At 36.2% G+C, this 22,347-nt stretch overlaps 1 protein-coding gene across 2 annotated transcripts in view; it reads left to right on the top strand.

Moving 5' to 3' along the window:
* The window catches only part of SLC26A7 (solute carrier family 26 member 7), a 142,784-nt gene that overhangs the window by 50,042 nt on the left and 70,395 nt on the right, over nt 1–22,347 (top strand). For both annotated transcript variants that reach the window (XM_030794979.1, XM_003268285.4), the window contains exon 5: nt 16,978–17,142. In XM_030794979.1, the coding sequence (XP_030650839.1) occupies nt 16,978–17,142 (165 nt within the window). The remainder of the gene's footprint in view (nt 1–16,977; nt 17,143–22,347) is intronic.

Raw genomic sequence — 22,347 nt, 5'->3', positions numbered from 1 at the left:
AAATCATCCATATATTTTTTTCTAGACTTCCATGATTTAAGTTCTTTATTTTCTTTTTATATCTAGATTCCTGATCATTGTGGAGTTTATGCTTGTGAATGGTGTGTGATATGGATGTAATTTTATTTTTTTCTAAGTTGCTGCCTACTTGTGCCAACAACATTTATTAAAACGCCCATCTTTACCTCTATAACTTAAGATGCCAGCATTATCATTTCCATATGTACTTATATCAATTTTGGGACTTTCTTTACTATTCTACTGCCTTTAACTCTATTCTTGTGAAAGTAGCACCCTGTTTTACGGAGACTTTATAGAATGGTTTAATGTAGGGTAGGACTAGTCAACCTTTGTATTTTTAATTTTTGTGTGTCTTCTTGGCTATTCTTGCATGTTTGTTTTCCTTACGAATTTCAGCACCAACTTGCATTGGAGGAAAAGCAAAAAAAGGCAAAGAGCAAACTAAAATCAGAAATTTATTGTTCTATGCTATACTTTCTTCTAAAAAATGCGTAAGTTAAAATTAAAGAGATAGACATAACAGAATCATTAAAATAATGGTAAAAATATAAGTCAAGTAAAGAAGTGGAGAAAGAGTTGTGTGTGGGGAACATTAGACAAATACAAGCTACACTTTAGGGGGAAAAACTTACTTGTATAAAAAGAAACTTGCTGATACTTTTATTGGGATTGTGTTAAACTGACATCTTTATGATGTTGATTTGTCCTATCCAAGAACAGAGGATGCCTTTCATTTTGTTCAAATCTAATTTTGTGTTTTTCAGAGTGTTTTAAAATTTTCCTCCTACAAGTTTTGCACATTTTTGTCAAGTTTATTCCCAAGGATTTAATCTTCTTTGTTGCTATTATAAGTGGAGTTTTCTTTACCATTATGTCCTCTGGCTGGCTATTGTTTGTGTCTTTGAAAGCTATTGATTTTTGTATGTTAATTTTGTATCCTGATGTCTTACTGAGTTCTTTTAGTATTTGAATTAGTTTTATTGTTCATTAATTTGCTAGAATTTTTAAGAGATATTTTTACTTCTTTACAAAATCATATGACTGGTGAGTTCTCTAATCAAATTGCTTTGAGTTTTGCAACCTCTATTATAACATTAGGTAATTGTGAAAATAGTGGGCATTCTTGCCCTTTCATGAGCTTACTTATAATGCCATTAACATCTCCACAAATTACAATGCAGTCCTCACAAATAAAGTTTATATGTTTTGTCATGTTAAGAAATTATAAATTGTGTCCTATTTTTGTGTTTTTAATAGAAACTAGAAAATATGTTGAATATTGCTGAAGCTTTTTCAGCATCTGTAGAAATAATCTTACTTTTATTCTCTCAAAACTATCATTTATTATGTTAATAGATTCCCTAATATTGAATCAACTTTAAATTGCAAGAATAAATTCCAGTTGGTCATGGTCTATTTTATTCTTAATGTGGTGCTGGATTCTGTTGATTACTTTTCTTCTTTAGTATTTTGCATCATTTTTCTTTAGTAGTACTGGACTGTAGTTTTCTTTCTTGTGCTGTCTTTATCAGGTCTAAGTCTCAATGTTATACTTTCTTCTTAACGTCCTTTCTCAATGCTTTTCAGCATGTATAACACTTTTGGAGCATCTAGTACTGGAGGTTTTGTAGAATTCCTCTTTAAAATAATGTTACCTGGTGCTCTTTTGTAAAATAATTTCTTGATGATCCTCTCCAGTTTCTTCTACAAAAATTGGTCAGTTTGAGCAGCCTAGCTCTAAAACCACCAGAATTGGAAATCTTTATTTTCTTGGAAAATTATATTTTTATCTATCTTTTCAAACGTATTTACATGTAGGTCTTTAAAGTAGTCTGTTGTAATTTTAAAAAAATTTATTGTTTCAATGTTTTACCCTTTGATATTTTCTATTTTTATATTTGTGCTTTTTCCTTTGTTCTTGATCCAGGCAGCTAGTGGTTTTTCTATTTTGTTACTTTTTTAAGAAAACCAGAATTTTGAAATAGTAGGTCTACTTTTTTCCTATTTCTGTCTCTGCTTTTATCTTTATTATTTCCTTCAATTTACCATTATTTTATTGTTTGGTTGTTGCTCTTCTTCTATTTTCTCTATCTAGGAATTCAATTTGCTTGTTTTTTTTTCATTTTTATTGATAAAAACACTTAGTGCTATGAATTTTCCTATGCTAATTGTTTGAAATGTATTCTGTTGATTTTTATGTATACTGTATTTTGTTTCAATATTTTTTAGGAATAAAAATTCTGTAATTTCAGTTTGTATTTCCTCCTTTACCCAAAAATTAAGACAAGAGTTTTTAATTTTAGGTGGGTGAGTCTTTTTGCTTTTCAGTTTTGTCAATAATTTCTAGTGTTATTTCATTGCAGTCAGGGAGTATTGTTTATAATAATTTATGTTACCTAATTTACTAACATTTTCCTTCTAACCTAATCTATAATCATTTTTTTGCGAGTGTTTCATGAGCACTTGAGAAAAAATATATAGCCCTGATTATCAGAGTGTAAAGATCAGTATATAGCTATTAGGTTCTTCCTTGTTGATTATGATTATTCACTTTTTTGCCTTTTTGATTTTTCTTGCACTGACTGAGAAAGGTGTGTTCATTACTGTAGGCTGCCTTAACTAGAATAATGGTATTGCAGTGGTTTAATTATCTTTTAGGTAAGCTATATATGTTTGTGTCATAAACATAAGACCATCCAATGTCTCTCACTCATTGGCCTTCAGACAAAATAAATAATTTCTGTCTGTCTTCTCTGTTGCCCTTTGATTTATATTGCTAGTATAAACAAAGTGCACTTATACAACCACAATAATGTAATGTGATAGTCTCTATGTTGTACATTAGAATATGGGCCTTTTAAAAACAGCATTATTGAGATATAATTGCCATGCAGTAAATTCTACATATTTAGAATGCACAATTTGATCTTTTGACAGATGTATATGTCATGAACCCATCATCAAGACAATAAAAATATCTGTAGTTTCACAAAATTTTTTCTTGACCATTGTAATCCCACTCCGTTAGCTCCCCTCCTCACCCACTGATCTGCTTTTTGTCACTGTGAGTTAGTTTGCATTTTCTAGAATTTTATAAAAATGAATGTACTGTCCCTTCCCTTTCTCTCTCTTTTTTTTTTTTTTGGTCTGATTTCTTTCACTCAGCAAAACTTTATTGCTGTTTATGTTGTAGATTTATTGCCATGGTTTTATAACAGTAGGAACTCTTGTGATTAGAACTCATGCAATTTCTGACAGTTGATAATGCAGTGACTAAATTGACTGGTGTGATAATCTTATTGTCTCCAGTTCTACTATCTGTTTCTAAGGCACATCGTCTCATAAGAAAGTTTTTTAGTGGAACTGATGCAGTTTTGTACTATTAGTATTACTTTACACAAGGAAAAGAAATTTTTTCTAGCTAAAAACAGTAAAAACAGTAGCAGCCAAGAAAGGAGTTGCTTGCACACTCACAGTAATGAAATGTTAATTTCAAGGCAAGGTGGAAACTTTTAAAATGCCAGTATCAATAAGAATTTCTACTGGGGACACAAACACATAATAAAAGCCAATGCACTTTAAAAACCATTGTTATCTTCTCCCTGTAGCTTTTATTATTCCCTGTCATGGACAATTTGCGTATTTGTTTTTCCAAGAGCTGAGAGGGGTCTGGGATTGTCCCTTGCCCATTCACCTTTGGAAATTTTCCCAAGCTCTACTTTTCTGAAGGAGCCATAGGACAAGATTTCTGCCATGGGGAAATCTAGTTTGTCTTTTTGATCTTTCTTGCACTGAGAAAGGTGTGTTCATTACTATAGGCTGCCTTCACTAGAATAATGCCATTGTAGTAGTTTGAGTACCTTTTAGTTAAGTTATATATGTTTGTGTCATAAACATATATTCAACAATTATAAAAGTGTGGGGTGACACAAGGTGTGGTGTTTAGTGACAAAGCCTTGTATTATGATACTAGTGCATTCTGGAGACACGTGGTCTTATGTCTTCAAGGATGATAAAAAGACAACTGTAACATAAATAGGAGATTCTTCAATTACTTTTGGTGTTGTGCTAAACATTTTCTTGCATGTTTTAAATAAGAGGATCAGGAGTATAGAAGGGACACAAGATATAAAACTAGTTTATACTGCCTATTCAACACATCGTACTTAACTCTTCTCAGGAACATCATCAAATTCATATTGATGATGTAATTGTCATCAGAATTGTAATGTAATGTTTCTCAAAAACATTACAACTTCTTTTGTGATGCAGGAGGAGGACAATCTGAAATCTCTTTTGATAATGTTTCACTGTTTTACAACCATTACAGCAGAAAGTCATTACTCTGTTTAATCTAAATCTTTCCATCTGTGTTTGTACCTGGCGAAGCTAAGAAGTAATAAACTTAATCAAGTTAGAATTATAACACTCTTAAAATTATAAAAAACTTTCCTCACGTACAAAAATAATTATATTTATTAGCCTAGTATTTGACAAGCTCTGTTCTAAGCTTACTACATGTATTCATATATTCAATCCTCATTTACATTTTAGGAAAAATTATTTAGGAATAATTTTGTATTATACAGATAAAGATACTGAAGATAAACTGACTGATATAGTTTGGCTTTGTGTTGCCACCCAAATCTCATGTTGGATTATTATAATCTCCAATGTTAGGAGAGGAACCTGGTGGGAAGTGATTGGGTCATGGGGGTAGATTATTCCCTTGCTATTCCTGTGATAGTGAGTTCCCATGAGATTTGGTTGTTTAAAAGTGTGTGGCACTTCCTCCTTTCTCTCTCTCTCTCCTGCCACCATGTGAAGACATGCTTGCTTCCCCTTTGCCCTTTTGCCATGATTGTTGGTTTCCTGAGGCATCCTCAGCCATACTACCTATACAGACTAATAGAGTGACTTATTTAGAATCTTTTTTTTTTTTTTTTTTTTTTTTTTTTTTGAGACAGAGTCTCGCGCTCTCACCCAGGCTGTGCAGTGGCGCAATCTCGGCTCACTGCAAGCTCCGCCTTCCGGGTTCACGCCATTCTCCTGCCTCAGCCTCTCCGAGTAGCTGGGACTACAGGCACCCGCCACCACGCCCGGCTAATTTTTTGTATTTTTAGTAGAGACGGGGTTTCACCGTGGTCTCGATCTCCTGACCTCGTGATCCGCCCGCCTCGGCCTCCCAAAGTGCTGGGATTACAAGCGTGAGCCACCGCGCCCACAGTAGGAGTCGGACTCCAGTATCCACTTTCTTAACTGCTGCTATGCAGCTTTCTAAACTAGTGTTGACAAAGGAAGCAAGGAAACTTAATCCATCTACTTCTCGGGCCAGGCATTGTTCTAGCTCTTTCCCATATTTTACCTCATTAATAATAGTGGCAGTCTGTGTACCGGGCATGTGTCATGTGGCAGGACAATGTTCTTGGCTCCACAACAGTGTGCCTGTCATTCTCTAGGCATGCCAGGCCCCTTCTCATGCCTCTTGTATGGCTCCTCTGTGTCTTTCAAGGTTCAGCTCAAATATGATCATCTCAGAGAAGCCTTCCCTGGATCTCTGGACATGCTTGTATGTGATTCCTCTTAGTGTTCCTGTAAGACATTGCTCATGTCCTACCTCATAGGGCTTCTCAATCTACCAGGAAATATTTTTTACACATTTGCCTCCTTTTCTAGACTGTGAGTCTCTATAGAACAGAGACTATTTGTCTCTATAATTCCAACAGCTGGTACTTAATAAATGTGAGTTGATTAAATTGAAGAGGAAAAAGGTCAGTTAAATGTTAGTGGCATCACTATGTTAAATAACCAAAATTAAATTGAGTCTTTTTTTCATCCTTCACCAGAAGATAGGGAATGTGTCTGTATCTGTTTAAATTGTAAAACAGTTCTTGATAAACAAATAGTAATAAACGTATACTTCTCTAATTTGCTCATGGTTATTTTGTTAGATCCATCTAGCTTAAGTGTGGAGACCTAGTCAATAAAAATCTCCCACCTTTTCTTATGAATACTCCCACACCTGATGAAAAACAAAAACACAACTACTCTACAACTCCTTACACTTGTGTCTTTTAATAATATCATGCTTCCAATCATCCGAATTTATGACTATTGTTTTATTGAGCTCATATTTCTTAGACAAATATGAAATCGGAGGAGTCAAATTGTCCATCCCTAGCAGTTCTGACTTTCATAATATCTAGCATCAGAGGCTAGTTTTTTCTTGAAGTGTCTGAGAACTGAAAAGATTATGGTGCCCCCTTCAACCATGTAATTCCAAATACAGGTGATTCTAAATTCCAGTGAATTTCTGATATATTACACAAAATTTAGATAGACATTTCCTGAACATATGATTAGTTTGTCTGTGGAGTAATGTGTACTTGGCTCATCTCTCTGCTCTCCATTCTTGCTCTGTCTAGTTTAGGTGACTTTTTCCTTTTTCCTTTACTATTCCCGTTATACCAACACTGTCATGAGATCAATCCTACCAAAGCACAGCTCTCATGTTTGAGCCAGTGTGCAGCATAGTTCTTGGCAAGATCAGATGTTTAATGAATGTATGGAAAAGTGATGTCACTCACTACTGCAAAACTCCCTTTTCACTACTTTTACTGTGGACTATATTCTGACTTCAAAATGTCTTGCTTTATTTTCTGTTACTCACTTGTGGCTAGTTTTGTTACTTCCAGACTTGCTCTGAACATATCCCATGCTGTCCTGTTTGATCCTCATACTCTTCCCTCTTTTTTGAATGCTTTCTAATGGTTTTCCTCCTTCAGTGTCAAGTTAACAATTTTAACCCTATCCAGCAATACTCCCTTCTCCCTCTGAAATCCAGTGACACATGTTCTATTTCTCTCTTTTATATGTGTGGTTTATATCTCTGTCTTGGTGTGGTTATTTGCACACATGCCATACTTCTAAAACCCAGCTGTTTGGTGCTTTTCTTAGAGTCCTTCTTTTTCCCTGTGCTGATGTATGCAGGATTCGGGAACTCTTCATGAATAGCACACACTTTGGCGAGAAATTTAGACTTACCTGAAGATTCTGTGGAACAGGTGGAGGGGATTTTCTTTTCTTTTTTGCGTTTTTAATAACTTTCACTTTAGGATGATTTTAGATTTGCAGAAAAGCACAAAAATAGTACCCAGAGTTGACATGTATGCCACACAGTTTCCCCTGTTACTAACATCTTACATTAGGATGGTATATTTGTCACAATTAATGAACCAGATTGATATTTTGTTATTAACTAAAGTCTATATGTTGTATCCAGATTTCCTTATTTTTTTTTTTTGAGACAGAGTCTCACTCTGTTGCTCAGGCTGGAGTATAGTGATGCAATCATAACTCACAGTAACCTGGAACTCCAGGGCTCAAGTTATCCTTTCACCTCAGCCTCATGAGCAGCTAAGACTATAGGTACCTGCCACGCTAATTTTTAAAGTGCTAGGCCAATTTTTAATTTTTTTTTTTTGTAGAAATGGGGTCTCACTATGTTGCCTAGGCTGTTCTCAAACTCCTGGCCTCAAGCCATCCTTTCCTCTTGGCCTTCTAAAGCACTGGGATTATAAGCATGAGCCACCATGCCTGGCTGTTAATTATTACCTAATGTCCTTTTTTTGTGTTCCAGGATTCCATCCAGGATACCACATTACATTTAGTTGTCCTGTCTTTCTTCAGTTTCCTTATTACTGAACATTGCCGAGACTTTTTAAATTTTTAATGATCTTGACACTTTTGAGGAGTACTGGTCAGGTAGTTTGAAGAATGCCCCTCAATCGGGATATGTTTGATGTTTTTACCATGATTAGATTGGCGTTATATGTTTTTAGGAGGAAGAGGTGTGTGTGTGTGTGTGTGTGTGTCTACATATAATTGTGATAAAACACACATAACATAAAATTTACCATCTTAACCATTTTTAAGTGTGTAGTTCAGTAGCATTGAATACATTCATAATGCTGAGCAGCCATCACCATCATCCATCTATACAACTCTTTTCATCTTGTAAAACTGAAACTCTATACTCATTAAACCAGTGACAGTCTCACCACATCATAAACTATAACAACACTTATCATTGTTGATGTTAACTTGATCACCTGGCTGAGGTAGTACTTGTCAGTTACTCTATTTTCTCCCTTTCCATACTGTATTCTGTGGAAATAAGTCATTATGAATAGCCCACACTTAAGGAGTGGAGGTTATGTCAAGTGGGGAGTTAATGAGTGGATATTGTCTGCATAAATTACTGGAATTCTGAACATATTTGCCTATTCTTCCCTATTTATTTATTTAGTCAATCATTTATATTTGTCTGGACTCTAAGATATTTGTTCTATTCTTTGGTTATAATCCAATACTACTTTATTTATTTTGCTCTTCAAATTGTCCTGGCTTTGGACATCGGGAGCTCTTTCAGTTGGCTCTGTGCCTGTGTTTGACACGCTTATTTGTTTATTTACTTGTTTAACACTTCCTTCCTTTCTGGCACTACAAGATAATCCAGGTTCATATTATATATGCCCTGCTCAGTCCTAGAATCAGCCATTTCTCTAAGGATCTCTGATTTGTTTTATTAGAGAAAGTTGTTAGACTTTAGGATTTAGATGGTAGGTATGCTTATTGCTACTGGGGTGTTGTTGCTTCTAAGGCTTTTTATCTGACAGAGCAAGGGAATATTTTTAGGTATGTTAAACATAATATGTTTTTCCCTACCCACTTGAATGTCCCTGGGAGGTCATAAGCCAGTTAAACTTTGCCATTTTGCCTCTTAATATGCATGGTTGGGCTCACTTGCCCAACTCTTAAGATATTAGCGAGAAGCTGCTGATCACCAGTGTCAGGTGCTTCTGTCTATTGGGAGACTTCCTTTCCCTGGTTCTGGCTAGGACCAATTATTATTTTAGAGAAACAGTTTAACAACTGCCTGACCATCACTTGATGGTCACCTGACATTCTAGGTTGGGGCGGAGGATGGCCCTCTACTGCCCTGCTCATGTCTGACTAGCTACCTACTATAACATTTCCCCCAACAAACATCAAAGACTCCAATTTTTTTGAAGAAAATGGAGAAAAGTCCGGTGGTTCTGTGGGTCGTGGCCTTTTGCTAGCTGTCAAGACAGGGTTGGCTCCATTGGTTGGTAAAAGTGGTATCCTGCCAAGTCCAAGGGGGACAGGGACAGGACTTTTCCTCTGTTGTGTCCCACTGATGGGCAGTTTATGGGTCCCCTGCAGAAGGGTGATTTGGCAGGATGGTATCCCTCACTGAGGATCTGGAGCTTGATGGCCTGAAAGCAAGAGGAGACAAATCAGGTTACTAGATTTAGAAGAATGTTAAAACGAAATAAGGGGGTGAGGACAGCTTCCCAATAAGATCTCAAGAGTTGAGCGAGTGGGCTCAAGAACACGTATTAAGGGGCAAAATGGCAGAGTTTTACTGGTATATGACCTTCCAGGGAAATTCAACTGGGAAGGGAAGAACGCCTCAAGTGAGCATGCATATGACTCCAGTAAACACACTGCACATGCTCCCCTCCCAAGTGCTAGCAGGCCAGCGTGCATGCAGACAGCCCACTCCAAGGGAAGAATCATGGGAGAGGGAACACAAGACCCCAGAAGCATGCCGACATATGAAACCCCAAGTCAAAAGGTCAAACAGTGCACTTGGTCTCTCAACTTGCCTGCTTGGCCCCTTCTAAGTGTACTTTACTTTTTTTTTCCATTCCTGCTCTAAAGCTTTCTAATAAACTTTCAATCCTGCTCTAAAACTTGTCTCAGTCTCTCCTTCTGCCTTATGCCCCTCAGCTGAATTCTTTCTTCTGAGGAGGCAAGAGTTGAGGTTGCTGCAGAGCTATACCCATATGGATTTGCTGCAACAGTGGTTTCAGAATTATTAACCCCATCCCCATGGGAAACAACCCCAGCAGTTAGAGTCTAGTGTTTCTTTTTGCCTTTAGTCTTCCAGACTCTAGTCATTTTCAAAATTATTTATGTTAGCACATTCTTTTGCCACCCACTTCAGTGAGGTTGTTGCATCCATTTAGCCCGTCTGAAAAGACTACATATTATATGATTCCATTTAAATAACCTTCTGTAAAAGGCAGAACTTATAAAGTCTATAGAGACGTAAAAAGCACAATCATTGCCAATTAGATTCTTTATCATATTCTGCATTCCATTCTGAGAACTCCTCACCTCCTAAATGATTAGTTATATATATATTTATATATATATACACACACACATATATGTATAATGTGGAAAAATAAACAAGCACACAATTTACCATCTTAGCCATTTTTAAGTATGTAATTCAGCAGTATTAAATACATTTACAATGTTGTGTAACCACCAACCACCTCCACCATTTGGAAACCAAGTAGTATCTAAGACAGTTCTCAATCAATTTAGAAGTTTATTTTGCCAAGGTTAAGGACATGCCAAGCGGAAACGAACATAGCATCACAAAAAAATGGTCTATGGTCTGTGCTTTTCTCCAAAGGATTCTGTGGGCTTCAATATTTAAAGGGGAAAAGCAGGCTGGAGGAGGAAGAGGGAGGATGTGGTAATCCACATGTAGCAAGGGAATAGGAGCAGGTAGGGGAATTATTAACTATGTATTCCTCTTGCCCTCCGTATATCAGCACTTTACATAAGATAAGGTAAACATAGAGTGGCTACCTGTGGAGATATTTCACCTTTATCGGTGGCTGTCTACTTAGTAACCAAAGGCAAGGCAGTTTCTTGCATGACTCAGTTTTCAGCTTATTTCTTTTCCTTTTGGCTTATTGTATTGAGGTCCCAAGTTTTTATTTTTCTTTCACACATATGTCTCCATAACCTTTTTCAACTTGTAAAACTGAAACTCTATACTCATTAGATAATAACTCCCATTCCTCACTTCCTGTAGCCCTTGGAAACCATCATTCTACTTTATGTCTCTGTGATTTTGATTACTCTAAGTATTTCATGTCAGTGGAATCATACAGTATTTGCCATTTTGAGACTGGCTTATTTCATTTAGCATAATGTCCTCAAGGTTCATTCATGTTGTTACATTTTTGGAATTTCCTTCCTTTATAAGGTTCAATAATATTTTATTGTATTTATATACTACATTTTGTTTATCCGTTCATCCATTGATAGACACTTGTGTATCCATTGTAGCTACTCTGAATAATGCTGCTATAAATATCAGTGTAAACATATGTCTTTGAGATCTTGCTTTGAACGTTTATTTGCATGTATACCCCAAAATGGAATTGTTGGACCATATGGTAATTCTATTTTTAATATTTTGAGGAAACATCATACTGCTTTTTGTAGTGGCTATACCATTTTACATTCCCAGCAACAGAGCACAAGTGTTGCAATTCCTACATATGCTTGCCAAAACTTACTTTCTGTGTGTGTGTGTGTGTGTATGTATGTGTGTCTGTGTGTGTGTGTGATAGTAGTCATCCTAACGGATGTGAGGTGCTCTCTCATTGTAGTTTTGATTTGCATTTTCTTAATGATAAGTGATGTTGAACATCTTTTCATGTGCTTATTGGACATTTGTATACCTTCTTTGGAGAGATGTCTATACACATCCTTTGCTCGTTGTTGAATCAGATATTTGTTTTTGTTGAGTTTTAGGAGTTCTCTATATATTCTGGATATTAACACTTATCAGATATATGATTTGCAAATGTTTTCTCCCATTTTGTGGGTTTCTTTTTTATTCTGTTGATAGTGTCTTTAGATGCACAGATTTTTAAAGTTTTCATGAAGCCCAAATTTGTTTAGTTTTTGGTGCCCATGCTTTTCGTGTCATATTAAAAATAGCGCTGCCTAATCTGATGTTATGATGCTTTTGTTCCAGATTTTCTTCTAAGAGTTTTATAGTTTCAGGTCTCATATTTAGATCTTTGAACCATTTTGATTAACTTTTGTATATGGTGTTAGGTAAGGGTCCAACTTCGTTCATTTGTATGTGGATATACAATTTTCCCTGCACCATTCATTGAAAAGACTGTCCTTTCCTTCATTGAATGGTCTTGTACACTTGTCAAAAATCATGTGACCATGTATGCATGGGTTTATTTCTGGGCTATTTTATCTATTGGTCTATATATCTTTTTATGCCAGTACCACACTGCTTTGATTACTATAGCTTTTTAATAAGTTTTGAAATCAGGAAGTCTGAATCCTTCTGCTTTGTTCTTCTCAAGACCTCTGGTCACATAGAGGTTTTTTTTCTCCCATATCTATGAACAGCACTAAATTGTTTTCCTAATGTTATTAGCAGTTTCACTCTTTCCCCCAAATCTGAATATATTCCTCAGCATACAACACAGGGCTCTTTAACATTTCAGGCCCCACCCAAACAGCTTTTCAGACTTTACCATCCAGTCACCTATATCATTCTTCTTCATGGTCCTGGTTAACAGTCCTCTTTCCCAACATCATCATTTCACATCTCTTTACACAATCTTTTAGGGTGTGAACTGTATCTTTAGCTGCGTAATCTGCAACAGTGTTGTGCCTAACTCTTAGTAGATATTCAATAAATATTAATTGAATGGACCAATAAGTGATTTGGTATAATGTAAAAGCCAGAAAGCAGACTAACCAACATAACCTAAAATACATTCTATATTCTATCCACTTGGCTAGTATAATTGTTTCCTATGTACTATTTGTTATTTTAAAATATTTGAAGGCTACTTGCAAAAAAAAAATGGCCTGAAATCTAGATACATTCAATTAATGTGGAACACATGGTGTTTATAGAAGCATTATCAAATAATATCATGCTAGTGAATCTTGATCATGTATGTCAGAGGATTTCAGTATTAGCCCAGAACATCAGCATTACTACAAACAGCTGAACTATATTGTATGAAATTGATTTCCTCATGAAATACTGCATGGACAGGATTTTGGGAGTTGGCCTTCTAGATTAGAAATATTATCATCCATATTATTGGTAAAAGGAGATGATGTGGCTGTTTATTAAGTAATTAGCTTTAAAAATCCTTGACATTGGTATCAAATTTAAATACTGGGTCTCCAAGCACAATATTCTAGGAGAGCCCCATTTCACATACTTCAGTTTGAAGATAAACATGTTTCAATCTGTGGGCCCCTCTTGCAAAGCCTGTGTTGCTTGTGTACTACCTTTGAGCTGTGTACACCAGCATCTGTATGCCAGATTCCTAATGTCAGTGTGAATTAGCTACTAAAATTTGAGTGGTGGGAAAAGAGGGGGTTCTTAAATCTCCCCTCCCCATCCTCCACTAGTTCCCCTTCCTTTCCTACTTCTCTTCTTCCTCTTCCCTCTTAACACGTCTGCCATTGTGTTGGGTTTTGAAGAAGTTTGTCATTCAGAAGACAGAAATTTCTCCTCGGTTAAACCTCATATGTTTTTAATCATCCTTCATATGCCCAGTGGTTTGTATCAGAAATTAGGTCTTTAAGGAACTTGACCTTTCAGAGTCGAGAACTTTCCATGTTAAAGATTTATCTTTTGGTAGGAGGATTTTTTTAAAAAGTATAATAACGTATACAAGTAGAATGTTACAATAATATTTTGAGTCTTTAGATATTTTAAAAGAGGATAATTCATCTTTTCTCATTTGTGTTGCAAGGTAGGTTCCCATGTTTTTTAATACTTGAAATGGTTGAATTCTTTTTATGTCTTGAACTTCTTCTGGACTCTTTTGTTTGTAAGTTTTAAACTGTGGAAATGACAAAGAAGCTGCTACTAGAAGATGGTGGTTTAGCTTGAAGTGGTATGGTAGGTGACCACTTAAGGTTAGGTAACCTTTCTTTCCCAGGCAGGGCAAATCATTTAACCCTCTCAGCAGGCACTGGAATTTAGGAAACAAGTGGAAAACAGAAGGTAAAATGATGATGGTCTATACAAGGCCTCAAGATTACTTGGCATACTGATGCAAACTTTCCAACATTCCAAGTATGCATAAATTTCATGTATGCACACTGGTTTTGCCACTTCAAAGATTTGGATTACTTGTATTCTACATTTAGCCGAAATGAAAATTCAACTCTAGTTTTCATCGTACCTCAGTAATATGCTAATTTCATCCTCATGGCCTGTAAGAGTTAATGTCATAAGTTGGAACTAACTTACTAGTAGAGAAATACATGGGAATAATTGGTTCAATGTTTTTCATAGCTGATTGTGTTTTCAGAATGAAAACCAACTGACCACAAATCAAGAGCTGCTCCCCCCCAAAAAAAATCACCATGTTCCACTTGTGCCCACACAATTGGTTGCTTGGGTATTTCTCTCAGAACATCTCTCTTTGACAAATATAGTCACTAAAAAATGTTAGTAGCAGAAGCTGCTGCTTTGGCATCCTGAGTTGGCTGTAACAGATTGCCTGATTTCCACATTGGCACCCCATATTCTTTTCTTTATTATGTATTGAATAAAAAGTGGCTGCTAAACTGCAAACAATTTAAATACATTTCCTTCTTCATTACATTCTTTTTAGTTTTACAGAGTTAGAAAATGTAGTGTGGCCCTTTCTACATTTTCGAAACTGGTGACTGTTTTTCCATACTAGGTAAATATGTATGACACCCCCTGTTGTTCCTGCTACATCATAGGTTAAACATTTTACAGGTTTCGAAGCCCTTGCATGTATTATTTCACACTCACCTTACACAACTCTACAAAATAAGGCAAATATCACTTTAATTATTTATAGATGATAATGAGGCTTGGAGAATTTCAGTAGGTTTTCTATCATCACAAACCTAGGATGTGGTAGAACCTGGGTCAGAATATAGGTTCAAATTTTCAGATTTGAGCCCATGAAAATCCACTGTAATTCAGGCTCAGAGCGTTATTGCTTTTGGCCAAGGGGTTATTGTATTATGATCAGAATAAAGAAATAATATATTTTGCAATTTTTGCTCTAGTGGTACCAGATACCACTTTATATTTCTCATTTTCATCACTGTGACCTCTTGATAAAGGAGATCTTGTTGTTATCCTTCCCTCTGATTTCTTTAAGAGTTAATCTCATTTGCCAACAAGAATTTTTTATTTATTTATTTTTTGAGACAGGATCTCACTCTGTTGCCCAGGCTGGCATGCAGTAGCATGACCACAACTTACTGCAACTTCTACTTCCTGGGTTCAGGCCATCTTTCCACCTCAGCCTCCTGAGTAACTGGGACTATAGGAACTCGCTGCCACACTCAATACTAATTTTTTTTTTTTTTAGGAGACATGGTTTCACATGTTGCCTAGGCTTCTCTCAAATTCCTGGCCTCAAGTGATCCTCCTGCCTAGACCTCCCAAAGTGCTGGGATTACAGAAATGAGCCACTGTGCTTGGCTTGCCAACAAGAATTTTAAGACTTGGCCTACATTACTATAATTAACACATTAAGAAGTCATATCAGCATTACCTCTTTTGTTTCCATTTTCTAGTGCTTATACTTTTGAATGTAATTTAGCATTACTTTCAAAATAGTAAATTTTACTTTTTGCAGTTTCTGCGACTGAGTTTACACAGTTGCATTATGCCAAAGTGTGGGCCATCTTCTGAAAGCTCTCTTGCAAAGGAAGAACACTAGTCATTGAGGTATCAGGAGTTAGAAGAGGCCAGGTGTGGTGGCTCACACCTGTAATCCCAGCACTTTGGGAAGCCAGAGCAGGAGGATTGTTTGAGCCCAAGATTTTGAAACTAGCTTGGGCAACACAGTGAGACCCTGTCTCTTAAAAAAAAAAAAAAAAAAAAAAAAGCCAGGCATTTGTCTGTAGTCACAGCTATTCAGGAGGCTAAAATGGGAGGATCACTTGAGCCTGGGGGGTGGAGGTTGCAGTGAGACATGGTCATGCCACTGTACTCCAGCCTGGGTGACAGAGTGAGACCTTATCTTAAAAAAAAGAAAAAGGAAAAAAGAGAAGAGTTTTGTTGCTTCCTGTCATTCCTGTCACCTTTTGCCCAGCGGAGTTCAATGCACAGCTTCTACGTAGAGGTGATGATTCTGCCTGGTCATGAAATGGTTTTGAGATGGAGGATGATGCTATGAAAAGTAAGGAATGTTGAAGGACAATGATTTTTATACCGATTTATGGGCTTCTCAAGACATATGTCTTTACCCTATCTGTCTTTTGCAGTGCCACATATACAAATAAGTCCTAATATATTCTTATTAAATATTAGCCCTTAATAATTATGCCTAGTGTTCCACTATTGGAATGCTAAGCTTGTGGGAATTATTTATATCCTACTGCTGAAGGTCATCGCCAAGGTCTGATTTTTCACAAAATAAATTTACAACCTCTGGCATAAATGGGTTACTACTTGACTGAGTATCTGGTCAAAGAGTGTGTTCCCATTTCTCAGAACCTGGGAGAATCTTGAGGAATGGCTTTCTTTCTTCAATGGTTTTGAGGTTTTATACCTACTGGGTATAAAGTAGTGAATCATGTCTTTTCCTTTTTAAAATTTTAAATTACAGATATAGCAATGCAAATTCAATTTTTCTTCCATGTAGACCCATATATTAAACTGATTTGAGTGTATTTCCCTTTTTTGAAACATGTAGGATTAGGAAAAGAGAAAAGTCTAAATTTAGAAAAAATATTGTGTTAATTTTAGTTGAGATACTCACGTTGTACCTAATAATGTTTTCTAGAACTTTAAGTGTAATAAAAATATATATATAAAATAGAAATAAAAATAAAAAAATAAAGTTAAATTAAATTAAAAAAAAAAAGAAACCTTTGAAACCTCTTAGAACCTAACAATGTGCTCAGGGAAACCCAAGATATTGTATACATACAATGGAAGAAACTTGTTACACGTCAGTTCTCTATAATTCTATCAAATGAAAATGAGAATGTGTCAAATATTAACCCCTCTGGGAACTTTGGGGAGTTTCATATGAAGTTCATCTCACTTCTCCCTTCTCCTCTTAGGTGGCCATGTTTGTGCTGCAACTGGGCAGTGCCACATTTGTGGTCACAGAGCCTGTGATCAGTGCAATGACAACTGGGGCTGCCACCCATGTGGTGACTTCACAAGTCAAATATCTCTTGGGAATGAAAATGCCATATATATCCGGACCACTTGGATTCTTTTATGTGAGTTTTTCATATGCTTTCATACATATCTTTTGAATGTGCAAGTTTCACAAAGTAGAATTTGATTAATTACAGTACTGAGATTTTTCTGTATTAAAGCAACTTGGGTTTAAATAAAATCTTATAGGATATTTTGAGTGTGACTTAAGATATGAAACTAATTTAGTGAGTAATTTCTACTAATTTTGGAAATGATTCCTTGTAATGAACAATGGAATATGAGCTAATTTGGGAGCATAATTAGAAAAAAAAAAACCTGAATTTTTTGTGAGCCAGGTATTGTTGCCAGCTTCTAATGGGAATCATCCACTGGGATTATGGCCCAGTTTAACAACAGTGCACTCCCCCACATTCTTTCAGTATTGCAAATCCCGGTATGGATTAAATCAGAGACCTGGTGGAAATTGGTGGCTGAAGCCTCAGTAGCAGACAATCAGCTATTAAAAACCACCTGAACCCGAGAAAGAGAGCAGCACTGGCCATTTGCAACATATTTTTCTAACAACACTCCTTTGTTCTTGGGTTTTTTTTTTGAAGTGGACCTAAAATCTGTAACTGCTCAAGAACTCACATCCTATTAGAGGTTTATTTTTTAAAAAGCCTTGTTAATGAATTTGCTGACAACCAAACTTTGTTTTGTTTAACTTTATGCATTGCTGTATGCTAAATAACATTAATTTTTTGTTCCATAATGAGAGTATTGTCATTCTTAATTTTCTTAAATATTAATGGCTGGAAGTAGCTCAATGAATGGAGTATGGTAATTTATCTATCTGTTATTGAGGTGGTTTCTGGCATTTCTGTATTATACATGGCCCCGTGAGGATCCTCTTTATTTGCATATTATTCTCTGCACCAAACAAACATTGATTGTTTCAGAAGGATAAATTCCTATAATAGAATTATTAGATCAAAGGGATATAAATTTCAATCTGAAAAGATGTATCCATTAATATTTTACTCTGACGTTATCATTGTCAACTCTGGTTATGGCTATTTTTTAAATGACCATTTGATATGTGAAAAAAATGGTATCACTTGTCTAAGTGTGTTTCTCTGATTAGTTGGCAAAGTAGTTAATAAAAAGCAATTGGCAACACGGAGCTGGAAGCTGGATCTGAATTTCTATTTCTTAGATAATTTCCTGCTCAATGATTCATTCATTGTAAGAATGATTAACACTAAAGCAAGAACACTGGAACTGGGCCTGGAAGCAACATAATTCCAAGCTCCAGCTCAAACAAAGCAGACCAAAGTAGCTGTAAGCTGTCAGGTGACTAGTTGAAAGTTTAAGACTTTCAGTGACAGCAGATCTACACAACAGAACCAAAGCAGTGATAGTTTCTGTCTTGACCTCTCACCTGGAAATGTCCTGGCCTGCTTGTCCACACATGTACAGTTTAAGGAAATGACTGTCCATTACCACTTGGCCTCTTGAATCATATCTGCATACACAAACGATCATCTTTCTTTTTTCTAGTTGTGTTAAAGAAGCAGGGTAGCCTGCTGTGAGAATGACTTTGGTCTTTCAGCTTGTTTCTCTGGTGGCAATGTGAATAAACTTCTATTAAACACTTCTGTTAAAGGGTTTTGTGTGTGATTTTGTTTTTCATTTTGTTTTTTTTGAGGGAAACTGCAAGCTACTTTACCCTAGTCTTGTAGATCAACACTGTGGGACTTTTTGGAGGTGTTTCTTTTTTTTCTTGAGACGGAGTCTCACTTGTCACCAGTCTGGAGTGCGGTGGCATGATCTTGGCTCACCGCAATCTCCGCCTCCTGGGTTCAAGCGATTCTCCTGCCTCAGCCTCCTGAGTAGCTGGGACTACCGGTGCGTGCCACCATGCCCAGCTAATTTTTGTATTTTTAGTAGAGATGAGGTTTCACCAAGTTGGCCAGGTGGAGGTCTTTCTTAAAAACTTTGCAGTGAAACGGAATCAGATTTGAGAATGTTTTTAGACTGCTGGCTTTAAATTCACATTACTCAGTTGATGGAAATTGCTATGCTTTGTGTTGATGGAAAATGAAAAAAAAGTTGCTCTTGCTTTTCAATTATCACAGAGTCCTGTACTGTGAGGCTGTTAGGTGGGAATGGTGCTTTGGTTCTTTGCCATGGTTTCAAATGGATGTTGATTTGCAATGCCAAAAATTCTGGTGATCTGAGTGTTAGATTAAGAAATAAATCTTACATCATGCACAGGTTGCAGTGGGATATTGGGAAGTGTGCTTTGGGGTACTTAGGCTGAGAGAATCTGATGATGGCTACACTTGCCACTGAATCATTTAAGTGTTACATAAAGAAGCAGAGCTGAACTCAGCAAGGATGTAGAGCAGAAGACATCATACAGGCCTTGGCTAGCATGTCAAAGAACCTACAGCAGAATGAATTGACACATTTGGGGGACTTTTCACTCTTTGACATGCATCCTGCCTCTGAGTTTTCACAATTGTTATATCATTTTAGAAAGCAATTCAGGCTGAAGAGAGATAAAGCACATGTTACTGATATTCTTGGAACATAAATTGGATATCTAGAATATTTAAGACTCTTGCACAATGAGCCAGTCATGATTCCTAACAGTCTCAGGTGGGCTACTCATTTTTGTCAAAAGAATCCAGTTTTAGCCAATCAAAATGTCCATTGATTAATTAATTATTCTTAGGTTGAGGTCTGTAGATTGGGGTCTCTTTATTCTGCCACTGTGTGGTTTTTACAGTGTCTTCCTCGCAGGGGATGTCCGATTCTGTGCTATTCAGAGAATCTCATTCCCTAGTTGAGTTGGATGAGTATGAACAGCTAATATTTCCATCTCTTTGGTTGCTCTGGGGTGGCAGGTGTCCTTGCCACAATGAAATATTTTTAGGGAGCAATTTGAATCAGATACACATAGGGGTCTGTGCTCAGTTCTGCCCTCTTAGATGATAGATAACAGACTTCTCATAGGCTTGAAGGATAGACATGGCATAATGCCTTCCCCTTATCTACATCTGGCATGAGGAAAACACGCCCCGACTCCAGCGAAGCTCAGGTTGTTGGGCCGCTCTTTCTTTTCTAGCTGAAAGTTGTTAAAGAGTTTCCTCAGGGGAGGAGTTCTTCCCGAGTGTGACACATGACTAAGGCTTTCCCCTTTGAATGCCCTTCGAGAACTTCTAGGGTCCACATATTCAAAGGGAGCCTCCAGAATAATTGTCATGGCCCTACTATATCGCTAAGAAGAGTGGGTATAATTAGGCCTAACTTATCCTTTTATTTAGCCTTCCTAAATTCCTTCAGAGATAACTCTTTACTTTTTAAATTTGTTCTTAAAGTTTTATATCTAGATTCATATACTTCTGATTAAACTATCTTTCTTTTAGTATTACGGCTAGTTCTTAGTAAACTTTAAAGATTACATCAATGTGTTCTTTTTCAGATACATATTGGGAAAAAATTATTATTTTTTCTCTGAGGTAACTTTTGGCTCTTGTTAGTTACCATAACTTGAGCTAATGACCTAGTGTCTTTGATTTCCAATTGTATTGTCTGCTTTGTGCACTGATGATAATTATACTTTTTGGAATTCATTTCCAAAATGAAAAGCATCGAACATAGGTGTTCATCAAGTGGAAGCCATTATCTTTCTTACTAGTTGTGAATAGTTCAGTGTAACAAATTATGGATTTTTTTAAGTGTCACTTAACTAATAGATACTAATGCTTTTCCTCTATAGAGGACTCTTACTCAGATTTTAAAGAAGACTAAATAACAAAACAAACTTATGTGTATTTTAATGACTTAAAAATGGCTTGAAAATTTATAAAACCTTTAGAAACAAATATATCTTCTGTTAGTGGGGGTTGATCATTACAATTAAAAAAGCTATTTTTTTTAGTTTATTTTTATTTATAAATGTTTTCAACAGTTCAGCTCAAATCTCCCTCGGCAGTTATAAACGCATTTAATAAATTATAAACAGTGTTGCAATATATTTTAAAATAAGCAGAAACAATAATGTTATAAGGGTCACTTCTGTCTTGGGATCCTGGCTCAGAAGTTAAATTGTTCTATTCTTGGCTTCCTTTAAATTCAAATATTTGACCAGTAAGTTGGTTCCTTGCACAGATAAGAAGAAAAAGTTTAATTCTTATTTACAAAAAAATTTTTAAATTGAGGAATGATGAAGTATCTTTTTATCAGAAAGGATGTTTTCCCCCAAAAGGCACAATAAAAATTACAAAAATTCCTAGTTCGTATTAGCACATGTGGGTTTCTTTGAGATGGTGCCAGTGTCTCAGCCTGCAGCAGCCTATGATAAATTTGGCAAGGATACTTTCATTGGCATGGCTTTATATGAGCACTGCTCTAAATAATTATGTACAGTTATATATATTAAACCCAAGAGCAAAAGGTGAGCTTGGCAATATATTCAACCATCCTTCTTGGAAGTTTTTATTTTCTGCCCTAAAAATGGGTAGTTTCAGAACTGGAAAACAGTTTAATTCCCACCCCCCACTCCTGAAGTACAAGCAAAGTACTTTTCTAGTTTGGACTGCAAAGACTGCAAAAGGGAACCAAGAATGTTAATAAAATGGGATAGACATGTCAGAAGGAAGTCAGAGCCAATGAAACATTTTCTTTTATAGAGAATGAGATCACAATTAAATATGTATAAATGGGGTTTATACGTGGAGAACAAATCTACTTTGTAGACCTAGGCCCTGTGGGATTTCTGAATCAAGAACATGCTTTGATGGTTTATGAAAGCTCACAGTTTCTCTGCAGATATTTTGACATCTCTATTGTGAATTGCAGGAATGTTCAGTATACCCTGAAAAATGGACAGAATAAATTAAAGGGGAGAGAAAAAGAATGTTCATCTGTAACTTGATTCAATCAGTGATGCAGGGGATAGAAGATGTGGCAGGTTTAATTTGGATATGAAACAAGTATATGGAAATTTATAGCCAAGGTTACTTTAGGATTCTAAATCAGAGAGCAAATATTTTTGCAACTCAACCATCGTAGGCCAAACTCTCTCCATCCCTCACAATTCACTGAAAAATGCATCAACACAAAATCCAGTGCTCAAGTAATTCAAATTAAACTAATTTACCAAACAAGAGATGGCTGGATGCCACCTGGACCTTGGAATGCTTGGTTGTATGTTTGGTCCAAGTGAGTTTTGTATACTCATGATGTCTTTAGCTATTTAACATACCATACTTCCC

This window comes from Nomascus leucogenys, chromosome 16, assembly GCF_006542625.1.
Source record: "Nomascus leucogenys isolate Asia chromosome 16, Asia_NLE_v1, whole genome shotgun sequence".
In the NCBI taxonomy this organism is placed as follows: domain Eukaryota; kingdom Metazoa; phylum Chordata; class Mammalia; order Primates; family Hylobatidae; genus Nomascus; species Nomascus leucogenys.
The sequence above is the reverse complement of the archived record's forward strand: the minus strand, read 5'-3'. Positions and strand labels throughout refer to the sequence as shown.